A 15,082-nucleotide genomic window follows, 5' to 3' on the forward strand; every position below is an offset into this window, starting at 1 on the left:
GGGAGCTGGGACCAGCTCCAGGGGGTCAGCCCCGGTGCTGGGGCTGCCAACGGCACGGCAATGCCTCACAGCTCAGAATGCGGCGAGCAATCTCAGTGTAAAGAGGGAAGGAAATACTCAGAAATACTTGTATTGCTGGGCTTTTAGAAGGGCGAGAAAGGTGATATTTTTCCCAGTAGCTTTCTAAAAGGAAGGGAGCAGTGAAAGCACCTGCAGCATTTTGGACAGAGTGAAGCATTTTCTGTGTCAGAGATGCCAGGGAAGGAGGAGCCGCTCGCTTCCCGTGCGGTGAAGCAGCTCGCAGCGCCTCCCACCCAGGGCAGCTCCGGCTGGAGGTGGCGACCTGGTGCCATGCCCCGTGCCAGGCTGTGTGGCCACCTCCAGCTGCAGCACGGTCCTGGGGGCCGCGGAGGGGGGCCCCTTCCAGCCCCACGCCAACAAGGCCTGGGCAGCCAGAGGGTGTAGGAAAGCTGCCCGGGGTCCCACACAAACAGGGTGAGTGAATTAGTCAGGTCATATCAGCAGCTCCACATTGAGACGGGCTGGGTGCCACGTGCGTGCACATTAACATGGAAAACACATTAGTCCCCGCTGCTGAAACACGAGGAAATTGGTCATGGGACTGGATGTCCTGGGATTTAACACTGATGCCGTTCCCCAGGACTGATGGCAGACCTGAAGCAGAGCCAGAAATGCTCCAATTTACCGCACCCCCCAGCAGCCGAATGCACAACAGGCCAGGAGGGCTCACCATGGCGTGCCCAGCTCAGGTCAGCCCCCAGACAGCGTTCACGGTGCCTCTGGGAGGAGCACATCTCAGTGCCCCGTGCAAGGCCTGCTTTTGGGGTGCCCTGCTGCACCGTCTGGCTCTACGCTGCCTGGTGGCCCTCCAGCCCGGGCCGGGGACACTGCCTGTGCCAGGCTGCACACGGCAGCGGGGATGTGAATCCCTGACGGTGCTTCAGGAGGAGCCCGGGCAGAAGCAGAGATGTTGGCAGGAGCTGGCAGGAGGCCGAGGAGCACCCCGCGTCCCTGCCACCCCCCGGGGCCCACCGGAGGCCTGGTGCTGCGGGCTCCCCAGGAGTGCTGGTGTGTGGGGCCGTGCCACGGCACCCCCAGCAAGGCCTGAGGCCCCCCTGCCTCCGGGGAGCGCCATGCTCAGCCCTGCCCTGGGGAACCGGCCCTGACGGGGCCTCTGCCGGGCACCTCTGGTGGGCTCCTGGCTGCTGGTGGCCGGGCGGCTCCGCGGTGTCCGGCCCGGGCCAGGGGAGCGACTGCGGGGAAGGAGCAGCAGAGGCACCGGGAGCTGTGGCGCAGGAACCGGGGGAGCAGAGCACCTAGGCACATCAATAATTCATAAAATGCCAGCAGCAATGAAGGGAAAGAGGGACCAGAAGTAGGAGAACAGAATATCATAAAGCTTTTTAATGGTCTTTTTCCATTAGTGTCAGATATGTGGCTGTTTTTCAAGCAGGGAAGTTCCCCTGGACTACCACAGACTTCGGTGTCCCCGTCACACCGTCCCTCCCGGCCAGGGCATTGGGTCCCAGGTCCCGAGTGCAGCCAGCAAGATGGGGCTGACGTTACTCAGGCCTATCGCACATTTTCAGGAGGGTTTACAGCATGGCATGGCACAGCCTGCAGATGGTACCCCTTGTGGAGGTGCAGCAAGAGCATAATTGTGGTGTGAACACTCAGCAGAAAGGCTCGGCTCCAGCGTTGTTGGCTGGGTTCACCCTACAACCTCCAAACAAGCCTGAGTTTGGGAAGCCTTCTGTTCTCGCTGCTTGTGGGCACACCCACTGACCTCCTCCATCTCTAGCCGCACCACAGCTGAGCTCCCCGGCCCACCTAGGATCCACAGACCCCCCAAGTACAGAAAAATCTGGATTTTTTCATATAAATGTAGGGGAAGAATGAGGCCACAGGGTTGGTGAAGGGTTTAAATAACATTATCCACAATGAGGGGCAGAGGGATAGGTGCTGGGCACTGAGATGCAGTGCGGTGTGGGGCGGTGCTGTGCTGTGCCCCTTGCTACAGCCCCACCGGTACAAGTGACGCTGGAGGTAAAGGCAGCACGTTGCTTCCAGCCAAGTGCCTGCAGATCTGTGATGGCCGCTGCTCTGGGGCTGCACATCATCAGGGGACGCACAGCCCCGCTGCTCAGCGGTGCCGTTTGCCACGTCAGCCAGCGAGTGTGCGTTTGTCAGGGACCGCTGCAGCTGGGGGGCTGTGGCCGAGCTGGCCCAGGCAGGTCCCCGTGCAGAGCCCAGGCACTGTGCAGCAGCGAGGGGCGAGGCAGGGCAGGGAGTGGGACCGCAGGGAGTGGGAATGCCGGGGGCACTGCCAGCCCCCTGGCAGCGGGGACCCCCCCGTGGCCACCCGGTGCCAGCTCGGGGCTGCCGCCCTCCGACACAGCACCCCCGGGTCTCCCTGGCAGATGCTGGCACCGCGGTAGCCTGCAGGCCCTGCAGACAGCCCAGGGCAAAAATTTTAATTCAGCATCAGACTTCAACCTGAAATCTGAAAAAATGGAAAAAGAATGACAGGATGTCAGCATCTCTGTGCCCGTGCGGCTGAGCTGTGGAGCACAGCTACGTGGCACGGGGGCTGTGGGGTGGCACCTGCCCGCGGGAGCCGTCACCATCGCAAGGGCTGTGACACTCCCTGGCAGGGGAAACCCAAGGACGGGGCTGGATATCAGCTCCTGTCACACAGCTGCAAAGAGGAAGACAAAGGCCACCTGATGCGACATAAGGAACTTGGGCAGCTTTGAGAGGGACTACCCAAAACATAAGATTTCAAGCATCGTTCCTGCATGCCTGGCAGGGAAGCTGGATCACTTAAGAAATACACCTTAAAAAAATCACAACAACCTGAACATTTGAAAAGGCTGAAGGTTTAAAAATCTCTGTGGAAAATGCTCCCTCTCAACCAGCACCCACAGCAGCAGCCCCCGTGCTGTGACACCCCAGAGCGGAGCCAACTGCTCCCGAGCTGCCCTGAAGCAATGAGACCGTGGGTACTGCTGTCAGAGAAGGGATTGAAACCAGGCTGCTGCTGGCTCCCTGGGTGCAGGCTTTTATAAAAACCTGTCTGGATAGATACCCAGCCTGCCCAGAAGACATTGCACTCACACTGTCACAGCATCCCTTACTGCCCCCTGCAGAGCCCCAGTCACCAAAGCTGCTCTGGTGTTGGGTTTGCCCCTGAAGGGCTCCATCCCTGAGACCCAGCACTGCCAAGGCCTTGTTCTCCCAAGGCGCAAACCCAACGGTGTGTTTCCAGCCCAGACAGCAGCTCTGAGGTTTTGCTGCCTACGATGTGAGTGAGCAGCGGGAGCCAGGCTGGTGTCTGTGTCCTGTTGGTCCTCTTTTGTATCTGTATTCTTGGAGCGTTCCCTGCTGGTTAATTAGTGAGGCTATTGCTGTCAACAGCAACTTCTGCATTCAGAATCCAGATGTGGACTAAAATCTAGGTGAGGTGTAAATGTATTTTAAACGCAAGCTCATCACAGCAACTTGCATTGTGCACCTCAGAACTAATTGCTCATGAAAGAGCTGCAGCCCAAGAATTACTGGCTGGTTTTTTTTGCTTTGTTTTGTTTTTTAGAAAAGAAATCTGAGCAGTAAGGGCGGGGGCTGCGGTGCAGTGGGGCTCTGCATGGAACGGGGCCAGCTCTCTGCTGAACACGGAAGAGGGCCTCGCAGATGCTCCGATCTGCCAGCCCGTAATTAATAAATTATTGAGACAATCCTGAAACAAGCGGATGAAAGTGGGGATGAAAGGCAGTAGCGGCAGACAGACAGCCCCGCTGTTTGGGGAGGATCTGAGCCATCACGTCCAAAACTCGTTCTGATCTCCTGCCGGCACAAAGCCCAGCCCATCTGACGCACCTCGGCCCCGTCCTGCGGCTCCTGGGGGTGCGGGCAGCGGGGCCGGGGCTGGCAGCCCTGCTGGGCACAACTGGGCCATGAAGGAGCTGGGCAGCAACAGCACCGGGAGCCTCAGCACAGCGCTGCCGACAGGCCCCGTAGCGGTGCTGGCTGCTTGCAGCATTTCAGGGAAAAAAGCTCTTTGCGTTTTTAGTCTGGTTTTTATTGTTGGCAGAAAGAGAGGTGGGAAGGGCGGGAGCGTGGATGGCTGGGGCCCCGCCGGGTTGGTTATTTCTTTCTTTTTATTTATTTATTTATTTATTTAGCCCGTGTTTATTTATTTATCTAACCTTTATTTATTTATTTAGCCTGTATGTATGTATTTGCGTATTTAACCTGTATTCTCTCAGCCCCCCCGCTCCCCGCGGCCCCTCAGGAGCACCCTCCCCGTTCCCCCCCCCCGCGGCCCGGCCCCGTCAGCGCCCCCCGGCGGCCTCGCGGAGCCCGCGCTGCCTCCCCATTGGCCGGCCCCGGGCTGCGCCCTCTCATTGGCTGTCGCCCGAGCACCGCCCACTGACACGTCACAGGGCGGGCCGCTCCCGATCTGACCTTTGTGATTGGCCGCGCGCAGCGGCCCACGCGGCCTGATTGGCGCGCGGGCATCCCCCGCTCTGCACGCTGATTGGCCGCGGCTCCCGTTCTTTTTTTGTTTTTTTTTTTCTCCGCCTGGTTCCGCCTGACGTGAGGTCAGTTCCGGTCCGCTCTCGGGTCACGTGAGGCGCGACCCCGCTCGGCAGGCGGCGCGGGGCGGCCCCGGCAGCCAATGGGGACGCGCCTGGCTGCCCCCATTCAAAGTCGGCGGGCGCCGCGGCCAATCGCGGGCCGGGACCGCCCCCGCGCCCCGTGACGGACGCGCGGCGCGGCCAATGGGGCGCGGCGGGGCCTGGCCGGGGCGGCGGCGGCTCGGCGGCGCTGCGAGGCGGCCATGGCGGAGCGGGGCGGCGGCGGCGGCGGCGCGGGGGGAGGCGGCGGCGAGGGCGAGGCGGCGGCGGAGCGCTTCGGGGGGGACATCAGGTGCGGGGCGGGGCCGCTCTGAGGCACGGCACGGCCCGGCGCCGGGAGCCGCTGCACACGGGCCCCTCCGGCCTCTGCGGGCCGCGCTGAGGGGACGGGGCCGGGACCGGCGGGAGGGGGGGGCAGGGCCCGGGGCCGGGCGCCCACAGCCGGGGGGGTTGGGGGGGGGGGGGGGGGAGGGGAGGGGAGGGGAGGGGAGGGGGTGGTGCCGGAGGAGCGCCGGGAGCGGCGAGGGGAAGGGGCCGGGGCCGGGGCCGGGCCGGGCGCGTGCTTGGCGGGTCGGAGCCCGGCCTGCAGCTCCGTGCCCCGGGCAGGCGCGAGCTGTGTCTGTGTGTGTCTGTCTGTGTCTGTGTGTCTGTCTGTGTCTGTGTGTGTCTGTCTGTGTCTGTCTTTCTGTCTGTCTGTGTCTGTGTGTCTGTGTCTGTCTGTGTGTGTCTGTGTCTGTCTGTGTCTGTGTGTGTCTGTGTGTCTGTCTGTGTCTGTGTGTCTGTCTGTGTGTCTCGGCCTGCCCGCAGGATGGCTCAGCAGCAGGCGCTGAGGTTCCGTGGCCCGGCTCCCCCGCCCAACGCGGTGATGAGGGGCCCGCCGCCCCTCATGAGGCCCCCGCCGCCCTTCGGGATGATGCGAGGGCCCCCGCCGCCCCCGCGGCCCCCGTTTGGACGGCCTCCCTTCGACCCCAGCATGCCTCCGATGCCTCCTCCAGGAGGGATTCCGCCACCCATGGGACCTCCGCACCTACAGGTAACGAAGGGGTGGGCGGCCCTGTGGCCTGGTGAGCTGGGACTTGGGAGTTCCTATGTTTGTTTTCATCAATGGCAATAAAAAGAGGAGAGCCGTGGAGATGGGTGAAAAAAACAGGGCATGGCAAAAGCGTCAGGCTCTCGTGCCGTGTAGTGACACTCACACACACACAGGGTAATAGAAAAGCAATTTGCATTCAGTTCCTTAAGGCAACCCTTAGTTAATCACGCAGTTGGGATGAACTCACCACCAGAACGTTTACTAAAAGCTGGCCTCGTGTTGGTGCCTTGTGGCCATGCGCAATGCAGATTCAGTTGTGCTCAGGCTTCTGAGTTCAAGAGAGCAGGCGTGTGAAGGGCACGGCAGTCCTGTAGGGTGACCTGAATCGTGCCACAGCCGTTCAGAGTGGGGACGGCTCATCACAGAGACTGACAGAGGAGCTACCGCACTACATCGAGCTGAATCCCGCTGAAGTTCCTGCTTGAACCACACCTGTAGTCACTGTGGAAGTTTGTTGGTGGTTTTGGTTACCGAGGGACTGGTTAGGTAGAGGAGCAGTAACTCTGAGAACAGGTATGTGGTCAGTGACCCATGAAAAGTTTTAACGGCAGTGTAATCACCGTGCGGGACTGCAGGTGGTAAAAATACTGCGTGGTTTATAACAAATGGTTCAAAGCCACTCTTTATAACTGAGCAGTAAGTGCTAGTGCTGTGAAATTTACTTTGAAAAGTATGGATGTGGGCAAGATGGAAAGGAAATAGTGTTGTGAGTTATTTATTGGTATGTTGGATCCTGCTTCGCCTGTGTTTCAGAGCTGCAGGAACATTTATCCTCATTCCTCTGCGTGCAGGTGGGTTCTCTGTGGAACTCTGCAAACCGTATGGCAAACGGCGGGGCTGGAGGGAAGGAAGCAAAGAAGTCAGTAGAGCAGGAACAAGGCCCTAAGCTGCATTTCACCTGAAATAAAACAACAGCAGACTGCAGCCTAATTTAGCGTGGGGATATCATCGTGAGCACAACGTTTCTGGAAGAAAATAGCGTGTGTTTTCCATAGCAGTTTTTTCTCTTCCCTTGGGCACGTAGCGTGTTGCTGGAACGTGGGCTGCTCAGGGAGGTGCGAGATAGCTTTAGTTTCACTGAAACCTTCTCAGGTAAACAAAAGTCCTGTGGGACCGAGGATGGGAACAGTAAGTTTGAGGGATGAGAACAGCCCCGTTATCTCGTTGGGTGTTGTCTTTTCTGTTCCTTTCATTTAGCACCAGGGGCCTTGTTCTGTGGTACGATTGCATGCTCAGCCTAAGTTTATGTCAGACCCTATCCACCCATTGCACCTTTCTCCTGGTGCTCTGCAATCCCATTTTACCTCTTGCTGCTGTGCCCATTCACTGCCTTGAGAGCTGCTGGAGCAAATGAAGGTATCGGAGCGTGCAGCGGAACAGGGGGAAGTGCTGGGCCTTGCTTCCTGATGCTGCCAGTGTCACGAATCAGTCAAAGCTCATGTGAAGCCCAAAGCCTTAGCTGCTGACAGCTCCTTATGTGTTTGATTTATTTTCCGAATGTGTTTCAGCTCTCAGCTGTTACGTGGTCACTGTCTCACTGCCGTGCAGCCAGTGTCCTCTGCAGCTCATTACCACGCAGGGAATCCCCGCACCAAGCGTGTCCCTGTTCTCATGCCCTGCCGTGCATATGGAGCTGAAGGTGGTGGTGTGAAAAGAGGGGAGAAGGTGTGCTGCGTGTGGAGCTGAGGGGGTGTTCTAGGTTCCTGACCTGGGATCCCTTCCCTTGCTCTTGGACTGCCCTGGGGTGGGCTAACTTCTGTTGTCCGGGAAGTGGCAACAGCAGGCAAGAAGTGGGTTCTTTGTGGGGATCGTAGAGCAGCAAAGAGAAAGATCACCCGACGGCCAGGTGGAGGAGCTGTAGAGGAGAAGTAGTCAAGGAAGGAAGGAGTGAAAGGCTGGTGTTACCTAAACGGCTTTTTTTGTTTGTTTTTAATTGTCCACGTGTTCTTGACTTCCTTTATAACCGGTAGGACAGTGCTCAGTAAGAGTCGGAGTCAGCACGTGAGTTTAAAAAGCAGTTCAAGATCTCAGTCTTCCAGCAGAAACGCTGATCTCAGGGGAACTTCCAAAAGAAACCAAGCACAAACAGAAACCAAGGACACGGCACATGCTGAAAACCACGAAGGGCAGGACTCAGATTCTCAGTGCACGGGTGCAGCTTGGAGTCAGTTATGAATGTAGAGTTAGAAGCTTTTTACAGCGGGCTGTCTTGGTATTGGCTTTCTCAGGAGGAAATATTTTGAATCATAAATCCAGTTAAAACTGGAGTGATTCCCCAAGGAGAAATGTGCACAGGAAATTTCAGAACAGTCTAAATAAACAGGTGAAATAAACGAACTCAACGTACCTTTACCTGGAAAACAGGTTGGTGTGCAACAGTGATGTGTGGGGCACTTCTGAACTTCTTCTGGTGATGCATTAGTGAAGATGTAATTTATTTTATTTTTTTTTGAATTAGCACTAGTCAGTATTTTACTTAAAGGATAACTGAGAAGTAGAATGGATTGGATGAAATCTGCTGCTCTGCTCTGCTAATACATAGGGTGCTTGCGTGTGATTTAATCTCTCTGTGTCTCTTCACTGGGAGAGTCACTGTGACTGCTTGGGGTATTGCAGGAAAACTGCTGGGGACATCTGAGCAGCAGTTCCCAGGGACAGTTCCCATTCTTCCTTTCATGCGTTAGGATATTTTCTTCTTTTTGTGAGAGGAGTTTTCTTTTTTTCCCCCACTTTTTTTCCTGCCACTCTTTTCTGTTGCTTTGCATTCATGTTAACATCTCAGGTGCGAAGCGCTTCCCACAGCTGCCCTAGGTGGTGGTTTGTCAGGGAGCGCGTGCTCTGAAGCGATAGCATTAGCGGTCAGGAGCTCTCCAGGCTGGTGGAGGTAGCCTTACCATAGCTGTAATGTGTGTTGGCCTTTTAATAAGGGAAAACCCTCCCTGAAAATCGTATATCATATTTCACTATTATTATTTATTATATGCCTTCAGAGACCACCATTCATGCCTCCTCCCATGGGTAGCATGCCCCCACCTCCTGGAATGATGTTCCCTCCGGGGATGCCGCCTGTCACTGCCCCTGGAACACCAGCAATGCCCCCAGCGGAAGAGATTTGGGTAGAAAACAAAACTCCAGATGGCAAGGTAAGATGAATACCAGAAACAACAGAGCGATGTGTGTCTGCTGCTGCTGTAAAGATGTTGTCAGATGGTCCTGCACACGGAGGCTCCGGATCTTTCAAAAACGATTGTGCGGTTGTCCTATACTCTCATTGATCCTCTCAGTAGTAGGACTTACCTGTGCTTAGAGTGGCAGCAGTTACACCACTTTATGAGTGCTTCCCCTCCAGAAAAACGGTTGTTTGATGGCGGTGCTCTTGAATTGCAGGTCTATTTCTATAATGCGCGTACACGTGAGTCTGCGTGGACTAAGCCAGATGGGGTCAAAGTTATCCAGCAGTCGGAGCTGACGCCGATGTTGGCGGCCCAGGCCCAGGCTCAGGCCCAAGCAGTAGGTGCCTCCACGCCAACCACCAGCAGTCCCGCGTCTGCAGCATCGCCGTCAACGTCCTCGAGTACTCAGTCCTCCACAACCTCCACCACAACCACAGCCACGTCAGTTTCACAGACGATTTCCAGTGAGTACCTCGGGGGTTCTCAAGCTTTGCAGCACTGGGGATGCTGCTCTGGGGAGTCACTGCAGCAAAAACTTAATATCCAGAAGGAAGCAATTGCTCCGTAAAGTAGAATATGTTTTTAAAGTACAGCATTTAATCCGGAAGACCCTTGCATGTGAACTTTTTTCTTCAGGAGACCAGTACTGTATTCAGGTAGATAAATCGCTAGTCAGTATGCAGCCCTTTTCCTTTAGGTCTTTGTGTTTTTTCCTGCTGTTATCATCTCCAAGCTGTTATACGTCCATTTCCTTTTGACTTTAGTTAAAGCTAAACCGATCTTATAAGTGTCTCTCAAAAGTTAATTTGAGGTAGGAATTGCACTTGCACCAATTTCCTCTGTTTCCAAAATTGCATTTGTTGCTTTTAGAGGAAATCTTCCAGCGCTGCTTCTGGACTGCATAGAATTGGTTGATTGCAGAACTGAGCTGCTTCTGATGTCTTATTTTTGTTGCTAGAAGTTTTCAGAGTAAACCTCATAAGTTCCCATTTTTTTAGAGTTGCATAAAAATAGGAAAAAGAAAGTCCTTAGACCCATAATTATTCACTGATTACTTTTGAATAATCTGAAAATTACTGCTGTTTACATGGGCTGAGTCTTTGCTTCCAAAGATTTTCCAACTGAGGGAACCTCAAGAGAATGGGGACTGAATTTATGCAGCGTGGACATAATGCATCTACGTGCAAACAGTTGATTTGTCATGTAGGTTGATTGGCATCTGTGTGCTAACAAGTGCCTGTAGTGCAGAGCGTCTACGCAGAGCTGTATTTTATGTAGTAGAAATCTATTTGCTGGAATGTGTCACAAGCAAACAATTCAGGAAAAAAATAAATAAAAATCACCTAGCATGGACAAAACAAGGCGTGCCTACCACCCAAAGGTTTGGGCAGGGTTACTGCTTGTGCCGGGCTTCTGAAAGCACAACACGTACGTTGGTGTGGCGTGCTGTTGTTTGATGGTCTTGGTGACCGTAGCTGTGCTGGCAGAAGTGTGTACAGTGGTAGGGCCAAAGAGTGTGAGGAGACAAGCAGTTGCTGACCTGTTCGATCTCCAGCTGTAGTGGATATGTTCCTCCCCTCCAGTCACTTCACCATTTTTCTGTAGCAGGTGAGCCAAGCCAAGCTTAATTTACAGTTCCTCCCAAATGAAAGGGAGTCAAATTCAGGTAACCTGTAAATTGTGCTTCCAGTTAGCACTGGAGGGCAGACAGATCGTTAGAGCAGCAAATACTTTGTATGGCTCAAGGCATTCAATGGCTTTAATTTGAAGGTGTTGTGGTTTAACCCGGCCGGCAGCTACACACCACGCAGCCGTTCGCTCACCCTCCCCCCTCCCTCTCTGGGATGGGGGAGAGAAACGGGAAAGTGAAGCCCGTGAGTTGAGATAAAGACAGTTTATTAAGACAGAAAAATAATAACAACAACAATAATAATAATGATGCTAATAATACTACTAATAATGTGTACAAACAAGTGATGCACAATGCAATTGCTCACCACCCGCTGAGTTAGCCCAGCCTAACCCCAAGCAGCTGCCTCACCTGTCCCGGCTAGCCACCCCTGTATATTGTTCAGCATGACCCCAGACAGGATGGAATACCCCTTTGGCCAGTTTGGGTCAGCTGTCCTGGGTCTGTCCCCTCCCAGCTCCTGCTGCACCCCCAGCCTGCCTGCTGGCAGGACAGAGCGAGAAGCTGAGACGTCCTTGGCTTGGTGTAAGCGCTGCTCTGCAACAACTAAAACATCAGTGTGTTATCAGCACTCTTCTCATCCTAAGCCAAAACATAGCACCCTACCAGCTGCTAGGAGGGAAATTAATTCTGTCCTAACTGAAACCAGGAGAGAAGGAGAACTTAATACCGTGTTCAGTTGCTTTGTTGCAATATGGTCTGGTGTCACCAACTCTAACCATTTTGATGGGTAACAAGAAGCAGGTGGAAGGTGCTAGCCTAGGTTTCTGAGAACTACTCCTGCTTTTGCAATAGCACTTTGTTTATGCACGTTCTCTGAAACAAAATTTCCTAATGTGAAACGCTAAGAGTCTGCTCTACTTCTGCCTGTGCTACCTGCTAAACTTTGTCTTTGCTTTCCAGAACTGTTACTGTTGGTGTCTATAGCTAGGTGATAAAATTTTATGATTTAAAGTAATTTTACAACTCTCAGGCCCGGCTTGTAAAAGGCTGGAGCTTCTAGCTGAGCTTCGTTGTTGTCTGGTACTGGTTTGACACAGGACTTAGAAGAAATGACATACTGACTGTTGACTCTGTTTCCCTAAATTGTAGGCAGTGCTAAGAACTTTCACCTGTCCTGAAACACTTAACAACAGGCCCAAAATCTTTATCTAAATACCTTAACACTGGGTCGTACTGGGAATGTTTCTGGTCGTCATTAGATAACGGAGACAGAGACAGTGTGCCTATGTGTGAGGTGTTCGTGAGCTGGTGGGTTTGGTGGTTGGTTTTTTTTTGGTTAACTCATTTTTTCAACAGCTCCTCTTCTCCACCAAACCTTTGGAGTACCGATTTGTAAGATCAGTCACTTGGATCTCTAGTTTCCGTTTTGCCAGTGCTTTGATGTGTAGCACTATTCCTGGTTAAATGCTGATTTCAGCCATGCCACTGGGATTGCGGAATTGAATTGTGGTATTGTGTTTTTCCACTGGGAGGCACTGGAGACCAAGAAAATTCTTGCAGCTTCTGAACAAAAAAGTGCTTTGCTTTTCCATGTTTAATTACACGTTTTAAATGGATACTTTTCCATTCTTGGATCACGCATTCATAAGCACAGTTTTAGACCGTCATGCACATGCTGCGGTCGTTATGCTTGTTTAAAAACAAACCACCTTTGTTCGTTCAGTGTAAGAATGAACACGTTTTCCAAACTCTGTAATGTTCCCTTTTATTCTTCTGAACAGGGATACAGAGAAGAATTTAATTTATTTACTAAGCAAGCTCTGTTTGTCCTTTGCTATACTTTTGGCACTACTATGGAGACTTGTTAGGAATAAAGAGTGTTTACAAAGTAAAACTTGAAATTGACTTTCTTTGTAAATACCTGGTGTTACAGAGAAGGCAAAGGCTTTTTTCTCTCCAAGAGTCTTCCTGTTGATTTTATCTAAGCATATCTGCTTATGTGACATCTGTTGGGAAACAGAGAGCCAGTATGTTTGCAGCCAATATATTGTAGTACCTAAGATACAAGGTGTTCTTTGTATTTTTTTTTTTTTTTTTTTTATCAGCACCTACCACACAAGACCAGACCCCGAGTTCGGGTGTTTCAGTTGCCACACCATCAGTCAGTGTTTCAACCTCTGCTCCTTCTGCTACACCTGTGCAGACTGTACCCCAGCCAGTCCCACAGACATTGCCTCCTGCAGTTCCTCATGCAGTACCTCAACCAACTGCAGCAATTCCTGCTTTTCCACCAGTAATGGTACCTCCATTTCGTGTCCCCCTTCCTGGCATGCCTATTCCACTTCCAGGTAAATTGGCGAACTGTAATTGTCTTGTCCGCTACATGTCCATGTTGTCAATTTGTTTGCACTCATGTGTCCACTGTGTATGGAACTTGCCTGAATCCTCTCCACTTAGAATGTTTTTGAAAGAATTCAGGGTTAGCAGACAGACTTTTTAATTAACAATGAAAATGAAATTTTTGACTTGAATTCTTTGATATCTGTATCAGAAAATAGCTACATTTAAACATGTAACCCTTTATCTTTTATATGATTGGAAATACAACAATTGCACTAAACACTTCCTAGTCTTACGGCATGTGTCTATGTTGTCATCCTATTTAAAAAAAAAAAAAAAAAGTGAGCTTTGGCCAGAATCTATAAGTGACTGAGAAAACTGTAGCTCTGTATTTTACCAGTTGCAATATCACTTCAACTTTTTTCAACTTGTTTGGTATAGACCTCGAGTCTTGGGCTTATTCTAGATTAGGACACGGATTATAGCCGAAGAAAGTCAGATGAAAATAATTTATGAGCAGGAAAAATTACCATTCAAATGCGTTGCCCTGGAGTGATGTTGGGTGTTTGTAGTTCCTTTGTTCTGCAACTATTAAGCGTGGTGCTGAATGTCTAAGCAAGATGTTGAGCTTTAACCAGAGGGCAGTTAAATTTAGGCATTCAGGATGCCAGGGTGCTATCCGTAAGCTTCAGATGTAAAGACCATTGGGACAGAATCATAGATGGGAGCCCTCTGGTGCCTGGCTTAGTTATATTTTATCAAGTTTTGATAAAGACATTTGGTTAGATACTGAAGGAGATATTTTAGGCCGGCACAATTTTGGACTCGACCTGCTCTTTGTAACCACTGAACAGGTCTTAGTTGGTCCTGCAAACCACTCCTTGCTTAAACAATCCAGTTCTCATGGATACAGTTCCTGTTGCTTCTGTTTCAGTGCGTAGTGGTATAATTAAATACTTGAGAGCTGGTGGTTTTCCCTTGCAAGGAAAGCCTTGAGACTGCAGTTGTGTTGGATACAAGTTAGTTTCTGAAGAAGAATTACAAAGAAGCAGCTCTGAGCTGCCTCCTGGCATCTTTTGCTCTGTACAGGCTGAGGGAGGTGACTTCTTTCCTGCTGTCCACTCAGTGCCTAGATGCAGTACGTACGATGGATGGCTTTAACCTCCCATTTAATTAATTAGATGAAAAAAAATGCTTTAGAACACTCCTTATATCCTCTTTGATAAAAAGATAAAAGCACCAAAATAGTTCAAAGGGGTATTCGTTTTACCCATCAGGTAGAAAATATGTGGAATAAAAAGCATTTATTTTAAGAGAGACTAGAAGAGAGAACCAACTTTTAGTTGTTTCTTCTAGAAGCATATTACATTTTCAAATAACTAGGCAAAGCTTTTGCAGCTGTAGTACACTTGAAAAGGCAATCACAGCGTAGTGCTCCTTGTTTAAGGACAGATAAACATTCTGAACGTCATATTCAAGGTGGGGTGAAAAGTTAGTAAAGAATGTGGGGAGAATTCTGCTGTCTGTGTATTTGTGAGGTCTGGGAGAACAAGAGAAATGGCTAAGCCTTAGAAGTGGCCAGCTGGCTGCTCTTACCTGCAGTTTCTGACGCTGTCAGCAAAGAATCGGAGTAGTGCGGAGGGTTCTTATGCATCTTGGAAAGATACAACCACCTACTTAGCTGTGAACTGTCTGGTAAAATGCGAATGGTTAAACTGGCAGAGGTGAGCACCACTGAAAATGGACACCCTGGGCTGTGTGGTTGGTTGATTTTTTTTTTTTTGTAAGTTCTCAGTCAAAGAATTTATCGAGTGCAGAAGGAAAGACAGAGGAAGAGTGTCAGTCACCTCCTCCTTAGACTCTTACTTGAAAACGAGTCTTTCAGAACTTCAGGGGTAGTAAGTGCAGATGTGGCCTCTCCTGTTCTCGTGGTGAGATGAGCCTTCGGGGTTGAACCCATAACACACGGGAGGGATACCCAGCAGAAAAGAGCATGTTTCTGCTGATGAGTCAAATTTGTTATTTTGCCTGATTACAGAATAAAATAATTTTACTCCTTTCAGCTAGCTCTAGCCTGAGTTGATTGTAATGGTTTACAACCCCCATAAAAACAAACAAACAAACAAAAAAGTTTAAAGAGAAGTCAAAATGAGTTCAAGGCAGTGAAAGGTGAATTCAAAAAGGC

The 15,082-nt window shown here is 51.3% G+C and overlaps 1 protein-coding gene across 4 annotated transcripts in view; it reads left to right on the plus strand.

Annotated features, from left to right (window-relative positions):
- The first annotated feature begins 4,861 nt into the window (after positions 1–4,861).
- TCERG1 (transcription elongation regulator 1) overlaps positions 4,862–15,082 on the plus strand; it is a 34,474-nt gene continuing 24,253 nt past the window's right edge. For 2 of the 4 annotated variants that reach the window (XM_032196680.1, XM_032196681.1), the window contains exons 1-5: positions 4,927–4,950; positions 5,466–5,691; positions 8,742–8,894; positions 9,139–9,388; positions 12,663–12,905. In XM_032196680.1, coding sequence (XP_032052571.1) covers positions 5,467–5,691; positions 8,742–8,894; positions 9,139–9,388; positions 12,663–12,905 — 871 coding nt within the window. In that variant the 5' untranslated portion in view covers positions 4,927–4,950; position 5,466. Of the gene's footprint in view, positions 4,951–5,465; positions 5,692–8,741; positions 8,895–9,138; positions 9,389–12,662; positions 12,906–15,082 lie in introns of all 4 variants that reach the window. The other 2 variants (XM_032196679.1, XM_032196682.1) reach the window with 2 other exon arrangements.

Source organism: Aythya fuligula, chromosome 14, assembly GCF_009819795.1.
Source record: "Aythya fuligula isolate bAytFul2 chromosome 14, bAytFul2.pri, whole genome shotgun sequence".
Taxonomy (NCBI): domain Eukaryota; kingdom Metazoa; phylum Chordata; class Aves; order Anseriformes; family Anatidae; genus Aythya; species Aythya fuligula.